The following is an 18,618-nucleotide window of genomic DNA, read 5'->3' as shown; positions in this document are numbered from 1 at the left end:
AAGGAAAGCGGTTGAATGATCAACAGAATCAAACCTTAGTGTACCATGCAGTCTTTTAAGATTCGCCCCTTATGTGCCATTCTAATGGCGTTTCTTAGAACAGCCTTTACTTTCTTGTCTAGCAATATGTAGCTACTTACAGTTCTTCAGGACTCACTGTGCTTTTCCATGCCATTGTGCTGCTTTCTCCTCAGTGTTCTTTATCTTAACATCCTAATTCTGTCCTTCAAGCAGGCAAAGTTACTCTGACCTTCCTTTATAGTTACAGCACCAATTACATTATATGGTAATTTTTCACGTTAATTTTCTTCTTTTTTCTTTTAAATGGTGAATTCTTTATTCTTAGAACCAGCCTTATGCTGGTCTTGGTGGCCACATGCCTTTATATCCCAGCACTGGGGAGGCAGAGGCATGTGAATCTCTGAGTTCAAGACCAGCCTGGCCTACAGAGCTAGTTCCTGGACAGCCAGGGCTACACAGGGAAACCCTGTCTCGAAAAACAAAAACCAAACCAACCAATCAACCAACCAAACAAACAAACAAAGGAAAAAAAGAAAGAACCAGCCTTTATCAGTATCAACACTTTGAACTGTTTTAAGTATCATAGTCCTTATATATATCAAAACATCAAAACTCAATACTAAACGACGACGAGTTCTGGGTTGCAAAAGAGGGTCTATTTTTATACCTGTCTTTAGTCTTTGTCCACTAGCTCAACAAAAACATTCACAGATGTTGGGCATAGTGGTGCACACCTCCTTTAATCCCAGAACCTGGGCAGCAGAGGCAGGCAGATCTCTGTGACAGCAGCCTGGTATATATAGCAAGTCCCAGGCTAACCAAAGGTACACAATGAGAGACCCTGTCTCAAAAACAAGGAAATATTCCCCCAGCTGGTGCTATGGTTTTATTTTTTCTGGATGGTGTAGGTTACCTCATCATTCTTTTGTGTGCATATGTGTATGTGCGTTCAAGACCAGAGGACAACCTTGGGTGTCATTTCTCAGGGGCTATCAACTCTCGTTTTTTTCCTTTCTTTCCTTCTTTATTTTTGAGACAAAGGCTCTTACTGGCCTGGAACTTGGCATCAAGCCCCAGGGATCTCCTCCTCAGTGCTAGGATTACAAATGCATACCATCACATCATCAAATTTGGCTTTTTTTTAAAAAAATAAGTTCTGGGGATCAAACTCGGGTCTTCATGCTTGCAAAGCAAGCACTTTGCCCACTGAGCCAGTTCTCCAGTTCCCTCATTAACCTTCATATTTGAATTAAGACGGCCGGCATCTGCCAGATAACGGGTAGTCAATGAATATTTGTTGAATTAAGTTTTTCAAGGGGGTGTGTGGGTGCCAGACAGAGTGTAGTTGCCTTGATTCTGCTCAAGGCTTTGCTTTTAATGACTCTGGTATTGTTCAACTTAACTTATTTATGCTGTATTTTAATCAATTGTAAAATCAGAGTGTGCTACTGTCATTTTAAGATGACTTACAACTTTGAAAACCTGGTTGATTGAAGGATGTGTATCAACATGTATCTTGTGTGAAAATGAATGTAAGCTCTTTAAAGGGGGGAAATATGTCTTGTTCATGCAGTATCTTTTGGTGCTTAGCAAAGCACCTGGCTATCATTAAATGTTTATTGAATGAATGTATCAAAACCCAATAACTTGTATGTTTTTTGTTCATATTGCCTACAAAGAAAGCACTATCACCAGGAATGTCCTTAGTTTTTTAAATTGATTACAACTAGTTTTTTTTTTTTTTTTGTGTGTGTGTGTGTGTGTGTGTGTGTGTGTGTGTTTTAAAGACTGAACCCAGGGCTTCAGGCATGCTAAACATATACTCTGCCAATGACCTATGCCTCAGGCTCCTTAGAAAAACTTGATGATTTGAATATTTGTGTTTGTTGCTTACTTTGAAAATTCACATTATTTGTATTTTCAATGACATTTGCAAGGAACTGGCTAGTCACTTGGGCCTCTTCTCCAGAGGGTCCAATCAGAAATCTCCATGAACACAGTGGTGGGAGGTTTACATTAGAGACAACATAAACTCTATCAGGGCATCTGCTGGTGCTGCTGCCAATTCCACTTTTAACTCCACAAATTACTGGGGCATTTCCTACCTTCACTAAAGCAGAACTATCTGTGTTACTAATTGAATCTATATGGACAGTTGTGGTTCTGAATTCACTCAGTTCTCTTCCATCATGATGTTAGTTGTCTTTCAGAAAGCTCCTGTAACACTCCTGTGGTTCCATAGTTTTAAATCCAGCTGCCATCTTAACCTGTGCTGTGCATCGCATAGGGACATTTTCATACAACTGTATAATGTACTTTGAACATATCCCTCCATACTCACAGTGTCCCTTTCTCACCTCTCATCTCCCATTAGTGTTCTTTGTTTTCATAAACTTCTATCATGTAGCCTTTACATACAGGATTTTATGTATCTATGTAAAATCTGGGATCCAAAGAAGAGAAAAATGTGATAGTTGTTTTTCTGTGACTGGCTTGCTTCACTTAATATGATAATTTCCAGTTGCATGAGCTTTCTTACAAATGACACTATTTCATTTTTTCTTTCTTCCTTTCTTTTGTTCTTCCCACCCCCTTTCTCTTTCTTTTTTTGAGGCAGGGTCTCATTATGTAGTCCTGGCTGGCCTGGAACTTGCAGATACTCCTCCTGCCTCTGCCTCCTCAGTGCTGGCGTTAAAGGCAAGTGCCACCATGCCTGGCCACAATTTCATTTTTTTAATGGCTGAATAAAATTCTACTGTGTACAATGCTACATTTTCTTTATTCAGTCTTCTGTTAATGGACACCTATGTCACTTCTGTAAGTTAGCTATTGTAAATATTGCATATATATATATATATATATATATATATATATATATATATATATATATATTTGTGACATGTTGACTAATATCCAGGAGTGATAGCTAGGTTCTATGGTAGATCTAGTTTTAGTTTTTGGGGGAATTTCCATACTGGCTATACCAATTGACATTTCTTACCAGCAGTATATAAGGTTTAATTTTTCCTCCACATCCTAGCTAGCATTTGCAAATACTCTATCACTGAGCTATCTTCCTAGCCCTCAATGTAGTTTTAATTTGAAGTGCTCTGATAGCCAATGGAGTTGAGCATCTTTTCATATGTTCATTGTCCATTTGTACTTCATCTTTTGAGTACTGTCCATCTCATTAGCTCATTATTGAGTAGATTGTTTGATTTTTTTGATATTTAGATTTTAAGTTCTTTGTATATTTTAGATATGAATCCTTTGTCAGATGTGCAGTTAGCAAACCTTTTCTCCAGTTCTGGAGGCTGTCTCTTCACTTGATTAACTGTTTCCTTTACTGTGCAGAAGCTTTTTCATTTAATGAAATCCTATTTGTCAATTGTTGTCACACGCTCCTCCTCCTCCTCCTCCTCTCTTTAAAAAGAAGGCTCTCATTGTGTTGACCAAGCCTTGAGCTCCTCCACTCAAGTGTCTCATCTGTCTCAACTTTCCAAGCAGCTGGTACTATAGGCATGTACTTGGCTTTTAGGTAATGTTTTCTTTGTCCTTCATCCGTGGACCCTTGTGTCTTTATCTGTTGTAAATGGTACTTCAGTAAACATAGGAGTGCTAATCTCAAGACCTTGATGTAATGGGTAGCTGTTCCAGCTTTGACCTTGAAACATTGCCCCTAGTGTAGCAGCAAGTAACCTGCCTAGGACCTGCCCCTGGGGTGTGGCCAAGAGGAGACCCCTCAAGACCCAAGATGCGTACGTGTTCACCCTTTTAGCTCCTCATGGTCCTGGAGGCTGGATTTCCAGACCAAGTCGGAGTTCCCCAGAGAACTACGCTGGACTGTACCTCATCTTTCCTGGATCCTGTAATTGACCCCTTATTGGTTGTAAGTTACCCCTGAAATAAACCTCTTGTTTTTAGTTTTGGTTTTTCAAGACAGGGTTTGTCCATGTAGTTTTGGTGCCTGTCCTGGATCTCACTCTATAGACCAGGCTGGCCTCGAACTCACACAGATCCACCTGCCTCTGCTTCCCGGGTTCTGGGATTAAAGGTGTGTGCCACCATTGCCCTGCTGAAATAAACCTCTTTTAATTACCAGATAAACTACGTGGAATTGCCTCATTAATTATAGCAATACCTTGATTTCTCCAGAAGTACACTACTCTGCCTAGCTATTTTTTTTATGTTTTTAGGAACTGTGTTCCATAGCAGCTATACAATTTTGTATTTTCACCAGTAGTATATAAAAATTGCAATTTCTCCTCATTTCTACCAATACCTGTCTTCTGTTTTTTAATTAATTTATTATTATTATTAGCGTGTGTGTGTGTGTGTGTGTGTGTGTGTGTGTGTGTGTGTGTGTGTGCATGTGCATGCCATAGCATGAGTGTGGAGGTCAGAGGACAGCATTATGGAATCAGTTCTTTCCTTCTACCTTTACATGGTATATAGTAAATGTTAATTGTCAACTTGACAGAATCTAGAATCACCTGGGAGTTAGGTCTTTGGACATGCCTGTGAGAAATTATCTTGATATTGTTCATTGATGTAGGAAGACACATCTTTTTTGATATTGAGGTTTTTATATTTATTTATTTATTCTCTCATATATTATATCCCAGTTTCCCCTCCCTCCTCTCCTCCTAGCCCCCCACCTTCCCTCTCTCCCAGATCCACTCTTTGTCCTTAACTGTGGGTGGCACCATTCCTTGGGCAGGGGAGCCTGGATCATATAAAATGGAGAAAGTGAGCTGGGCACTCATTAGCACGAATCAGCACATAGTCATTGCTCTCTTCTGACTGTGGGCATAGTGTGAGCAGCTCCTGCAAGCTCCTGCTGCCTTGACTTCCCCACTGTGACGGATCCCTCCCATGCCCTGAACTGTGAGCCAGAATAAGCCATTTCTTTCCTAAGTTGCTTTGCCAGGATATTTTATCTCAGCAACAGGAAAACAAACCAAGTTATATAGATTCTGTAGATCAAACCTGTAGATCACCAGGCTTGCCCCAAAATGCCTTTTACCTGCTAAACCTTGGCCTGTCTTCCTATTTTTAGATAATAGCTGTCATGACAGATGTGAATTGATATGTCATATTCTCCTTCTGCTTTTTATTTTTTTTAACGTGTGTGTGTGTGTGTGTGTGTGTGTGTGTGTGTGTGTGTGTGTGTTTGTGTGTGCCATGGTAGACATATGGAGGTCAAAGGACAACTTGTAGGGACCAGTTCTCTCCTTCTACCATGCGAGTCCTGGAAGTGAAGTCAGGTTGCCAGGCTTAGCAGCAAGCACCTTTACCCATGGAGCCATCTCACTAGCCTATGTGTTGGAATTCTTATTTTGTTCATGCATTGTTCTCTTGGCTTTGGCCTCAGTGAGCATCTTCACAGGAGTTGTTTTAAATCGTTGTCAGGTAAATCATATACTATTTCAATAGGGTCAGTTTCTGGAGGTTTGTTCCTCTGGAACATTTTGGCTTCATTCATCATTTTCCTTGACTCTCTATGTTGGTGTTTGTGTGTTAGACAAGGAAAGCGCCTTTCTGTCTTCATGCCTTTGTGCAGGGCAGGACAGGACCCCCATTAGTCAGCCCAGCTAGTCTGAGAGCCTCTCCAAGCTTGTTCCTTCTCCAAGGAGAAGCAGGCAGCTGGGGTTTCATCTGCTTTCTCTGTGCTAACAGAGGGTGTTGAGCAGTGGCTCGTAACAGTGGAGGCCACAGTTACTCTTCTTCCCTAAGAGGCTAAACCATGCTGGACTCAGAGCTTTAAATTGAAAACACACACTTTTTGGGTAGCCTGTAGAAGATGGGACACTAACTTTTTATCACTCCAGGGGAAGCTGAAAGCTAGGATTGTTCATTTGTGAAGCTATATCATGACTGCTTGTTTTGTTCATGAGGTTAGCTTGCCCTGCATATTTCTCTTGTTTCCTTCTAGGGTCAGGACACTGCTCATGTCTATAACACACTGCTCTGAATAGGTCCCTGGGAACTATGATGGATGTAGTTTTACTTTCTGCATGAGACAACTTATTGCTTGGATTCACAGTATCATACTCATTTCATGATTTGGGATTTCCTGAAACATGCTTATCCTGCTATGCATAGAAACAATGATTTACAGTGTGATTTTAGTCAATGGCCACGCCTGTTGGCCACGCCATCTGCTTTTTTGGGTATTTGAGCTGTTTTTTATTTGAACCAGCCTCTGTAGTTAGAATAGTTTAGATTAGCATACAGTTGGAGCCCTAGTGTGGTACTCTGAGTGGTTTGGGTACATCTCCTTTCTCTCTGTTCTTTTTTCCCTTTTAATGTTCCTAGTTTGTCACTTGTACCCCAGCCTTGTTATATTCTATTTGTGTTACCAGAAGTTACGTCCTTTTTTTGAACTCACTTCATTTTTACTAGGTAAATGCTCTACTGCTGTGCTGCTCTGCCACTGTACACTGATTCCACTGTGTTTTCAGTGCTAGAGGTTGAACCCATTTTACAAAATACTGAGGTCTCCTGTCTAGAGTAGTTTAGCAATGAAATGAGAATGCATCTGACAAAAGCCTTGAGTCTGAAGCACTGTGCAAATGCTAATTTTTTGCCCCCCCCTTTTTTTGAGATGGGAGTCTCACTCTGTAGCCCAGGCTGGCTTCTCAAGTACTTAGATTACAAGGTGTGAGCCATCACATCTCACTTTTGGTTCTTTTCTCCCTAAAGAAGATGCATGTAATCATTGTGACATGAAGTAGAATCTTGAACTGACCCTGATAGACCTTTGAGTTGCTTTGGCTTTTGACTGACTAGCTGAGCTGATGGAGGTCACTGCGGGTGGGGGGCATGGGCAGGGCTTATGATAGATTTTTTCATGTCGTAACAGAAATTTCCTTCTTCAAAGACAGGGGAAATGTTTATTTTTTATTACACTGTACTTAGAATCTTGTCTACCTAATTAGCATTAATTGATGCTGGTTAACAGGGCCACTGCAATAGAATGATGCCAGAGTTTTAGCTAGCAGGAATCTTATTTAAATTAGATAGACTGAAATCATGTCATAATTATACTTTATTCTGATAGCATAGTTTAGCCATTCTTTTTTTGTTTCCAATGCACAATTTTGCTTGAGCCGACCTTAACATGCCATGCTGTCTTCACATCTTAGGAAGGACTGCATTTAAAAGCTGTTTTGTGAGCTGCTTCCGAAAGGAAATTTCTCCTTCCTTGTGTAACCCTTATTCAGCCATGTGATCTCTACTCTCTACCCAGCTTTTCTGACTGCATTTATCCTAAAGGACTGCAGTGTGACATTGCCTCTGCTGGTGTCAATCAAGTTGTTCCATTGATTGACACTGAAAATGGGTTTTGAAAGGATCAGAATTAGTTTGATAAAGGGGAATTATATAAAACATTAACTGCTTAAGACATTCAGAACTCAAAATTATTGCTTTACAGTCTCATATATGCTGCAGCCAGAAATTGTAGTTTTATCATAACATCTTAGGTTTTTTTTTTTGTTGTTTAGTTATGTATCCCTGGCTGGCCTGAAACTCTATATAGACAAGGCTGGCCTTGAATTTATGATGATCTGCCTGCCTCTGCCTTCTGAGTGCTGGGATTATAGGAAAGCCCCTTAAGCCACATTTTATGATTAAAAACACCCAGCAACTCAAAAATTTATATGGGCTTGTGGCTGGGGAATGTAGCTCAGTGGTAGAGCATTTAACTAGCATTTAAAGGGCCCTGGATCTACTACCCAACACCAAAAATTTTTATTGGAGTTTGTCTTATTTTTAGTATTTCAAGGGTGGCTATCAAAGTCAGTGGTAAAATACCTGTCTGGTATTCTTGAGGCCCTAAGTTTGCTATCTAGCACTTCATTATTTTTTAAGTAAAAAAATCTGCTTTAAAACAGTATTTGGCCAGGTGATGGTGGCATGCGCCTTTAATCCCAGCGTTCAGGAGGCAGAGGCAGGTGGATCTCTGAGTTTGAGGCCAGCCTAGTCTACAGAGCATGCTCCAGGACAGCCAGGGCTACACAGAGAAACCCTGTCTTGAAAAAACAACAACAACAAAACAAAAACAAAACCCCAGTATTTGGATTTTTAAAAACATTATTTAAAAATATCCCTCATCCTTTTACCAATATTTTAAGCCAGGACTATAATATATGAGTATCATCTCAAAATAAACTTACCTGATCTTTGAAGAAGGAAGATTTTTTGCAAGATTTTTTCTTTTTCCCCAAGACCTTGTGCATGCTAGGCAAGTGCTGTACCACTAAGCTATATCCCCTGTCCAAGTTATTTTATATGAATTTTTGCATTAAATAATTTATGGGAAGAAGAAAAGATTAAGGTTTATTTTTTCTTATGTATCTTAACACCTATAGTGTTAAAGGTATGTGTGGTATATTTTCCATAACATTTCTGCTTGTCCAGTGATGTCCTAGTTAGGGTTAATATTGCTGTGATGAAACATCATGGCCAAAAGCAAGTTGGGGAGGAAAGGGTTTATTTGGCTTACACTTCAACCTTGTTGTTTATCACTGAAGGAAGTCAGGACAGGAACTCAAACAGGGCAAGAACCAACCTGGAGGCAGGTACTGATGCAGAAACCATGGAGGAGTGCTGCTTATCGGCTTGGTAATCATGGCTTGCTCAGCCTGCTTTTTTATAGAACTCAGGACCACCAGCCCAGGAATGGCACCACCCACAATGGGCTGGACCCTCCTCCATTGATTGTTAATTAAGAAAATGCCCTACAGCCAGATTTTATGGAGGCATTTTCTCAATTGAGGTTCCCTCCTTTTAGATAACTGTAGTGTGGGTCAAGTTGACATAAAACTAGCTAGCACAAATGGATACTAAAGATTCCATGTGCTATAGAAATATTTGAGCATAAATTGCTTTGACTCTTTATTTGAATCTACTTTCTAACATTTAGGTGGAAATGATAATTTATTGTAGCAGATTAAAGATCTATTTGTTGAAGTTGGAAGTATAGCTTAGTGTTATAATAGCACTTGCCTAACATGTATGAGGCCTGGAATCCCAACATGCACATACACCCTTACAGACATACACCTGTTTATCACTGTTCGAAGATACTTTTTATAAATAATAACATTTTTGAATTTTGTATGATGGTCAGAAATGTTAAAGGAAAAACATATCATGTGGAAACTTTGTTACATGCATTTGGAAAAAAATTCCTCAATTTTGATAATATGAAAGGTACCAATTTTGACTCTACATCATGTTTTTGTTTTAATGAATTCCATGGCTTAGTAAGATTCAGCCATAGGGAGGATCTGGTGCTTAGATTGTTTAGAAAATAGTGACATCATTTATACAGATTCAATAACTGGATAATGTTGTCTCTAATTGGACATGTCATTTCTTTTATTACAAAGCAAGGCCAATACTTCAAGAGCCAGCATAAATTAATGTTTGACTAATTCTTGCAAGTAATAATAAATATTTCAGTTTTACAGGATATGTATCCACCCTCCTCAATTTCTATAATTTTTTAAGTTGGAAGGCATTCTTAACATCTATTTTATACTAATTTTAACTTTATCTATAATAACATTACCTTTTGTGGGGTCAATATATTTTACTTCTGAGAATGAGTAGTGATCACTAAGTTCAAGTTAATTTCAATAAAAACTGTACCCTAGCTTTAGCTAAAAGAAATTTTATTTTTAGTTTCTACTTTTAGGATAATTTCAAGTTCCTTAATGCTGTATTTATTTGCTAGAGATCTAGGAACAAGTTTCACAATGCTTTGCTAACTTTAACCAATTCTGATAAGTTCATAACACACTTATTACTCGTTATTTCAGAAATTGTTAAAACCCTGATCATAAGTGGGAATTCATGGAGACTACATGAAGTAATTGACAGATTCTTCAAGAGCGTATCAATTGTCAACAGGGAGTCTCTGGCTGAAATACAGACTATTCAGGTTGGTAAAAACTTATTTTGTTTATGATAATCTTTTGGTGATAAGTTTGTTTTAAATATTTATTTTTAATTATGTACAGGTGTGTGTCTGCATGTGGGTTTGTGCATATGAGTATAGGTGCCTATGGAGGGCAGAGGCTTCAGATCCCATGGAGCTGTGCTCAGGGCCTCTGCAAGAACAGTATATGCCCTTAACCACTGACTCATTTCTCCAGCCCCACACCTGTGGGGCGTTTACCCACCAACCCCACAGCTCCCTAGAGTTTTCTTGAGTGTGAGCAGCAGGAAATATTAGATAGAAGGATTTATTGCAGAGAATATTGCGGAGATAAACAGATAGAAAATACAGGATAGCCTCGAGAGGGCCTAGAACCTTTTCCAACAGGCCCTGACTGGCTCTGCCCCAGTGTATTTATGGAGACGCCAAGGGGTGGAACAAAAGACCTCCTCCCCCAGCACAGCCAAGTGCAGACCATCTCAGACACCTGCACTCAAGCCCGTGGTCCTAATCATCCTCTCTATGCAGACCTGCTGGGTAAAGCCTCGAGGACCCTGAAGACCGGCTCCCACACACACCCTTTGATTTTTTTAAACAGGGTCTCACACTGAACCTGGAGGTCACTGACTGGACAAGACTAGCTGGCTTGCAAGCCCTAGTGAGCCTTCTGTTTCTGCCTTCCCAGTGCTAGCATTATATAGGTGTGCACCACCATATCTGGATTGTATGTGGGTGTTTGAGGGTCTGACCTCAGGTCCTCATGGTTGCACGGTTTCTAGCATCCATTCCTGTAGTTTCCTGTAAGGGTTTTAGGGCCAGTGAGATGGCTCAGCAGGTAAAGATACCTCTTTCCAAGCCTGACAACCTAAGTTTGATTCCTAAGATTCACATGGTGGAAAGGAGAAAACCAACTTCCTTAAGTTGTCCCCTACCCTGCCTATGTGTCCCCTACCATACAAAATAAATAAAAATGTAATAAAATTTAAGATTTAGTTTTATTATCTGTAATAATGTATATGTATATACTAATGTGTATGTGTAGGTATGTGCATGTGAGGGCAGGTGCCTATGGAGGCCAGAGGCATTGGATGCTCCAGGAGCTGGAGTTAACAGGTAATTGTGAGTCTGCCCAGCTGGGAACTGAATTTTGGCCCTCTGGAAGAACAGAAAGTAATCTTAACCCTTGAGCCATAAATCTAGTCCCTAACATCTTTTATAAAATATAATTTTATACCTTTAATTCTTTTAAAAATTTATTTATTTGTATTTTATGTACATTGGTGTTTTGCCTGCATTTATGTTTATATGAGCATCCTCTGGAACAGGAGTTACACACAGTTGTTAGCTGCCACGTGGGTGCTGGGAACTGAACCTATATCCTCTGCAAGAGCAACAAGTGCTCTTAACAACTGAGCCATCTCTCCAGTCCCTTAACTTGTTTATATATGGTGTGAAAAAGGAATTCAACTTTATTCTTTTGCATGTGGATAATGAGTTATTACAGTCTCATTTGTGGAAGACTTTTTTCTCCATTGTGTTTGTCTTAGCACCCTTGTTAAAAGTATGTCAACCATAAATGTGAAGGTTTATTTCTGGATGTTGTTCTTGTCCACTGTTTTTCCCTATGCCTTTTCCATTGCAGCTTTGGAATGAATTTTGAAATTAAAAAATGTGAGGTCCCTAATTTTGTTCTTGGTTTTCTAGACTGTTTTTGAATATTACTGGTATTATGAATTTTCATATAGATTCTGGGATCATTTCATCAGTTTATGCAAAGATGGAAGGTAGAACTTTGATCAAGACTGCAGTTGAATTTATAGGTTGGAGACTGGAGAGATGGCTCAGCATGGAGAGCCCTGGCTCCTCTGCTCTTCTGGAGGTTCTGAGTTCAATTCCTGACCTCCACATGGTGGTTTACAATCATCCATAATGGGATCTGTTGCCCTCTTCTGTTGTACATGCAGACAAAGCACTTATATATTCTATAAACAAATTTATAGGTCAATTTAAGGAGCATTTTATCTTAATATTAAGTTTTTTGATCTATAAAATGGTATGTTTTCTTTCTTTTTTTTTCCGAGACAGGGTTTCTCTGTGTAGCTTTGCGCCTTTCCTGGAACTCGCTTTGGAGACCAGGCTGGCCTCGAACTCACAGAGATCCGCCTGGCTCTGCCTCCCTAGTGCTGGGATTAAAGGCGTGTGCCACCAACGCCCAGCACAATGGTATGTTTTCTTATTCATTAGGTCATCTTTAATTTCTTAGTCTTGGGGCATAAATTTTGAACTTATTTTGATAGTTTTATTTTTGAATACTTTAGTCTTGATAATGTTATTGGAAATACATTAATTTAAATTTCAGATGATTTATTAATTGTTGCATAGAAATTCAGTTTAGCTTTTTTTTTGCTTTGTTTTCTTGTGGGTGTTTTGCTTGTGTTTTCTTGTGCTGAGGATTGAACCTGGGCCTTGTGCATGCTAGACAAGCAGTCTTTCAGTGAGCTGAGTCTCAGTCTACTATTCATTAAATTTTATATGTTGATCTTCTTGTAGCCTTGCTGAATTTGTTGATTAGTTATAATGTCTTTTAGCAGATTACTTAGTATGTCTTTTAAAATTATAACCTCTTATTGTACTTAATTGTTAGTGAAAAGTTTTTATAAGGTTCAATATCAAGAGTCTAGTCTTGGGCTATCAAGATGGCTCAGCAATTAAAGCCATGAAGTCTGATGACCTGAGTTTGATCTCGGGGACCCACAAGTTATTTTCTGACTGCCACACACACATGCTTTCCCCTCCACCATAAATACATAAGTAAGTATATAAATGTAATAATAAAAATAGTCTGGTTTTATTTTGTAAGAAAATTCACTTGGTTTTGGAAATACCTTAAATTTCTTTCTTTCTTTCTAGAAAGCTTAATCTTCATGTTGTGCACTTCTGCTTGTTGCAAATATTTGCTGTGTTTATTATTTTGAAAGGTTTGCTTAGTTTATTTTATGTGTATGAGTATTTTGTGTGCATGTATGAAAGTACACTGCATGTGTGCCTGGTGCCTGTGGAGGCCAGAAAAAGTGCTGGATCCACTGCAGCTGGAATTATGGACAACTGTAATCTACCATGGGGGTGCTGGGAACTGGGAACCTGGGTCCTCTGCAAGAATAAGTGTTCTTAACCTCTGTGCCATCTCTCCAGCCCTAGCTGTGTTTATTATTATACATTTATAGAAACCTAACAGAAAATCAGCCATATAGTAGGCATTTATTATGTAAATGTTAAAAATGATCATTTTGTGCCTTTGAAGTATTTATAATCATAATTCACTTTGTAACTTCTAATAAAATATGGAAAGATACAAATTTATTTAAAAATCATGAAGTAGGCCAGGTGGTGGTGGCACACACCTTTAATCCCAGCACTCGGGAGGCAGAGGCAGGCGGATCTCTGTGAGTTCAAGGCCAGCCTGGGCTACAGAGTGAGTTCCAGGAAAGGAGCCAAAGCTACACAGAGAAACAAAATGGAGGTTGGCCTGAGAATTTGCCCCGGAATAGTAAAGTGATGTGACACCTATGCTAAATTGTCTGTGTCTGAATAGAATCTCATCAGAAAAATGGTGGAGGTGTAGATGAGGAAGGTGGTACTGAGATGAGAAAGGAGAAAAGACAGTAAAATATAGATCTGGGGATATAGTTCAGTGGTAAATATCTTGTCCTGTGTACTCTTGTCTAGTGTTTACAAGGCCCTGGCTTCCATCTCTAGTAAGGAATAAAAATCTATACCACCATTGCTATTTATAGTGTATGTGTGTGTATTTTACTTGTTCTCCCTAGTCAGGTACTATCAATGTATTTGTCAAAAGGTAATGGTATGCAGATTCTATCATTATTCACCATCACCCCTTGGAGGATTTAAGTCAAGGCCATGCTATATTGGTCTCAGACAGTACTAACATCCAGGCCCAGTTATTGCCTTCCAAGATTGCTTGCCAGACACTAAACTATTTTCCAGAGTTTTTTTTTTCCTGTCAGAACTGGGGAATGAATCTAGGGAAGGATGCTACCATTGGGTTATAACACTCCCCCCAGCCTATTCCCATTTACACATATCTTTTTTTTTACTCATATCTTTTTAAAAATGATTTATTTTCATTTTATGTGCATTGGTGTTTTGCCTTCATGTATGGTTGTGTGAGGGTGTTAGATCCCCTGGAACTGGAGTTACAACAGCTGTGAGCTGCTAAGTGGGTTCTGGGAATTGAACCTGGATCCTCTGGAAGAGCAGCCAGCGCTCTTAACAGTTGAACCATCTCTCCAGCCCACCATTTACATATATCTTGAGTCTTCATTTTTTTCTTAAGCCAGTGCAAGCTTGATTTAGCTTTTTACTCAGTTAACTAGGTTCTACCTTATAGAAAGATAAACCCTAGAGGAACGTTTAGAAACTTTGTCCCCTAGTTCCCAGAATAAAACACAATAAAATGAGCAATCCTATTACTTAAATGTATATTATTTATCTAACATTTTTGCATGTACTATGTTATGTATGTTCTATAAGACATGTATTTCCTACCAAGGAGCCCAGTTGGGAAACAAGGATAAGAACTTAAAAATAAGGCTTTGGTTGTAGCTTAGTTTTTTTTTTTTTTTTCTTTTTCAGACAAGGTTTCTCTGTGTAGTTTTGGTGCCTGTCCTGGATCTTGCTTTGTAGACCAGGCTGGCCTCGAACTCACAGAGATCCGCCTGGCTCTGCCTCCTGAGTGCTGGGATTAAAGGCATGTGCCATCACCGACCAGCTATGTAGCTTAGTTTTAAACACTTGACCGGTATGTGAGAGATCTTGGGTTCAATCCAGGGCAAGAAACATCAACAGGTTAAGCATGGTGTTGCAGGCCTATACTTCCATCGCTCAAGAGGCACAGGCAGGTGAATTGCTATAAATTCTAAGCCAAACTGATCCATATCCCAAGTGCCAGGTCAACTAGGGCTACACAGAGAGACCTTGCTCTTTTGCCCTCCCCCCAAAAAAACCTCAAACTAAACTAACGAAACCAAACCACAATTAAAGTGAATGATGCAGTTTTATAATTAATTGCTCAGTTGTGTGGCAATATATGTAGGAATTCAAAGAAGAAAGAACGGAGGGTGAAGTTTAATGGTGGAGTGCTTGCTTAATACTCACGGAATTTTGAGTTGAACCTCATCAAATTGCCAAAGATGTGACAAAAAGGAGGCTGCTGAATGTTTCCTGGATGTTGCTAGTGGGACTAAAACGGGTTTGATTTAACTATAATTCAGGTTAAAGTGAACAGTATGATTCAAGATACATAAATAGGCTGGGCATGGTGGTGCAAGCCTTTAATCTCAGCACTAGGGAGGCAGAGGCAGGTGGATCTGTGAGTCTGAGGCCAACCTGGTCTACAGAGTGAGGTCCAGGACAGCCAGGGCTATACAGAGAAACCCTGTCTCGAAAATCCCACCCCCAAGATACATAAATAAGAATACACAAATTGTGTTCAGGCGGCAAGATAATTCCTATTAAGACATGGTAAGTTTCTTGTGAGGAGAGGTCTATTGAGATTATATTTGGAGGGTCAGGAAATGACCCATGATACCTATATAAGCATATAACATACAAGACAGAATCTATCATTGAAGGGGGGAAGTACCTTAGCTGACTAAGAAATGTTTCCTTTTGTCTAGATTGAAGAAATTGCAGTGAACCTGTGGAACTGGACTGTTACTAAGAGAATAGAATTGTCTGTGAACGAAAGCCAGACAGCTAAATGTAGGTATACATTTTGCGACCCATATGAAAAATAGTCTTACTAGACATGGGTAATATTCCTGAAGTTTGACTGTTTTGACCAATTCTTAGATAGAGATTGTTTTGTTAAGTGACAGCCAAACAAATAGTTTGAAAGCACTGGTTTCTGTTTCCCAAGCTAATAGCTTCCAGCTGTTCGTGAGTTTTCAGAGGTATCTCTTTGTTGATTCAAGTTTTAAGTTACCACTGCAAGATAGTCTGGAGATGAACAATGACGATCAAAAGATGGGAAACTAACACTAGAGGGAATGTGGAAGAACATGGGTCACTGGGAAGACATGGTCAAAACCTTCCATATTCTAAAGGACTTTCAAATAGGAGTTTCCTCTCTCTGCTAATATTAGAAAGAAATGCATTGCCATGCGAGGGATTTAGATTTTTAAATTTTTATTTATTTATGTGTATTGGTGTTTTGCCTGCATATATACCCGCATATCACATGCGTGAGTTACAGATGGTTGTGAGCATCTGTGGGTGCTGGATATTGAATTCAGGTCCTCTGGAAGAGCAATCAATACTTCTAACTACTAAGCCATCTCTCTAGCCTCCTGATTTTTAAAAATTTAAAGAAGTATTCCCTCAGTATGCCAATAAACATAGTGGTAAATTACTAAGAAAAACTGTAGAAATCATTTCTACTTGTAAAAGCAAAAAATGAGAACAGTAAAACAAGCAAACGAACAGAAAACCCAAGTCAAACGTCTTTTTGGGTGCTTCAGTGTTTGATAAAGGGTTAGTTGCTTTAGCTAAAACAATTAAGGCCTAATTTGCTGACAGTTGCTGTTTTTGAACAAGGATCGTGCCTGCAAATGCATTCATGAAAGGTACTGTCCAATGATAAAGGACACATTGGAGCAAGGACCTCTAACTGCTTGACTTTGTAAAGGCAAATTCCCTTTTTTCTGTGTACAGCAAGCAAAATTTACTAAGTGTTTATGTTTGTGATTGTAAATATGAAACTATACAATTTCAGATAAGGTAGCTAGTAGTTGATATAATAAAAAATATTTGTATTCGTGAGTTTACCCCTCCATTATTATATTTAGAGACTAGTTCCCTCCCTTTAAGATAAGTACTGGTAGTATTGCTTTCAGGTGCCTTAACTCCTATAGTTCTGAGGAAAGAAGAATAAGAATTTATCAGAGAAACACTACACAAGTGAAGTCCATGATATTAAATGCTTAAATATGATATTTAAATCCTTAAATCTGAGGGATATAGTAGATGAAGTGGGTCTTCAGCCCAAGGACTTCTTCCAACATACTGAATTTATCAGTTCTTATTTTTTTGTTATTTTTTTAGTTACTTTAAGACAGGGGCTTGTTATGTAGCTCAGGCTGGCCTCAGATTTGTCTATCTTATGCTGGCATTGAACTTGCAATCCTCCTGCCTCAGCCTCCCAAGTACTATAATTATAGGTGTGCCTTACCACTTCTTGCTTATATATATCAACTCTTAATCAGGTACATGGGTGATACTTTGACATAGTAAAGAATTAGCTATGTTGCAGGAAGATTTAAAAGATTTTTTCTAAAACTGTGTTGATTAAAAGATATTTTGTCTTCTTATAAACAAATTCAGTGTGCTCGGATTATGTTACATGATGGAAAAAAGTCACCAAGATTTTTACAGTTTTTTTTTAATAATTTGAAAGAATTACGGAATAATGAACAGAAATTGGAAAGCCTAAAATAGAGGCTAGACTTGTAAATTTTATTTGTGTGTGTGTGTGATATTGGGAATTGAAGGCCTCATGCATACTACTATGTGAGCACTTTTGTCACTGAACTATATAGCGCCCTGAAAGTGTTTTATTTGTGGTAATAGTAGACTGGAGATATGACACACACATTGAGGCTGAGCCTGTAGTTTTGCCAATTATTCCCATGAAGGTGGTAGTTGGAAGCTGTAAGAGGAGTTGAGTTCTCTGAAGGAGAAAATAGTGATTCTCAAGGAAGCTAATTTTTGGGAGTTCAATTTTAATAAAGTTGTAAGGTTGAGAAACATTGTTCTTTAGTAATGGCAAGAAAACAGAGGCAGATAGATTATTCATTTAAAGAAGTTTGGGGGCTGGAGAGATGGCTCAGTGGTTAAGAGCACTGGCTGCTCTTCCAGAGGACCTGGGTTTGATTTTCAGCACCCATGTGGTGGCTCACAACCATTTGTAACTCCAGTTCCAGGATACCTGATGCCTTCTTTTCTGGCCTCCTTGAACACCAGGCATGCATGTGGTGCACAGACATACATTCAGACAAAACATTCAAACATATAAAATAAAATTAAAAAGGGCATTTATCAAAGCCAGGTGTGGTGGATGCATGCCTTTAATTCTAGCACATAAAAAGCAGAGGCAGGCAGATCTTTGTGAGTTGAGGCCAGCCTGGTCTACACAGTGAGTTCCAGGCCAGTTGAAACTACATAGTTGAGATCTTGTCTCATAAAAAGAAGGGGTTGGAGAGATGGCTCAGTGCTTAAGAGCACTTGCTGCTTTTCCAGAGGACTCAGGTTCAATTCCTAGCACCCACATGGCCATTCTCAACCACCTATAACTCCAATTCCAGGAGAGCTGACACCCTCTTCTTGCTCTTGGGCACCAGGCATATATGTGGTGCACAGACATACATGCAGACAGATACTTACGTACATAAAAGTTATAAATTTTTTTTAGAAAGTTTGGCACTGAAAGGAAGAGGAGAAATAGGATACAGGTTTGAAACACAGTAAAGTTATTTGCTTTTTTGTGGTAGGGATGAGGTGAGTTGAGTATATTTGAAGGTAGAAGGAAAGAAAATTTGGAGATGGTATTGAAGATAACTTTAAGAGGAGGA

At 39.0% G+C, this 18,618-nt stretch overlaps 1 protein-coding gene and 1 pseudogene across 1 annotated transcript in view; one reads left to right on the top strand and one right to left on the bottom strand.

Moving 5' to 3' along the window:
- Positions 1-602: 602 nt before the first annotated feature.
- LOC131900303 (small nucleolar RNA SNORA40) lies at positions 603-737 on the bottom strand (annotated as a pseudogene).
- An 8,496-nt stretch (positions 738-9,233) lies between these two features.
- Tex11 (testis expressed 11) overlaps positions 9,234-18,618 on the top strand; it is a 277,802-nt gene continuing 268,417 nt past the window's right edge. Inside the window, exons 1-3 of the mRNA XM_059251477.1 lie at positions 9,234-9,240; positions 9,852-9,973; positions 15,667-15,751. Of these exons, the coding sequence (XP_059107460.1) occupies positions 9,234-9,240; positions 9,852-9,973; positions 15,667-15,751 (214 nt within the window). The remainder of the gene's footprint in view (positions 9,241-9,851; positions 9,974-15,666; positions 15,752-18,618) is intronic.

The sequence above is a fragment of the Peromyscus eremicus genome, chromosome X, assembly GCF_949786415.1.
Source record: "Peromyscus eremicus chromosome X, PerEre_H2_v1, whole genome shotgun sequence".
Lineage (NCBI taxonomy): Eukaryota > Metazoa > Chordata > Mammalia > Rodentia > Cricetidae > Peromyscus > Peromyscus eremicus.
The sequence above is the reverse complement of the archived record's forward strand: the minus strand, read 5'-3'. Positions and strand labels throughout refer to the sequence as shown.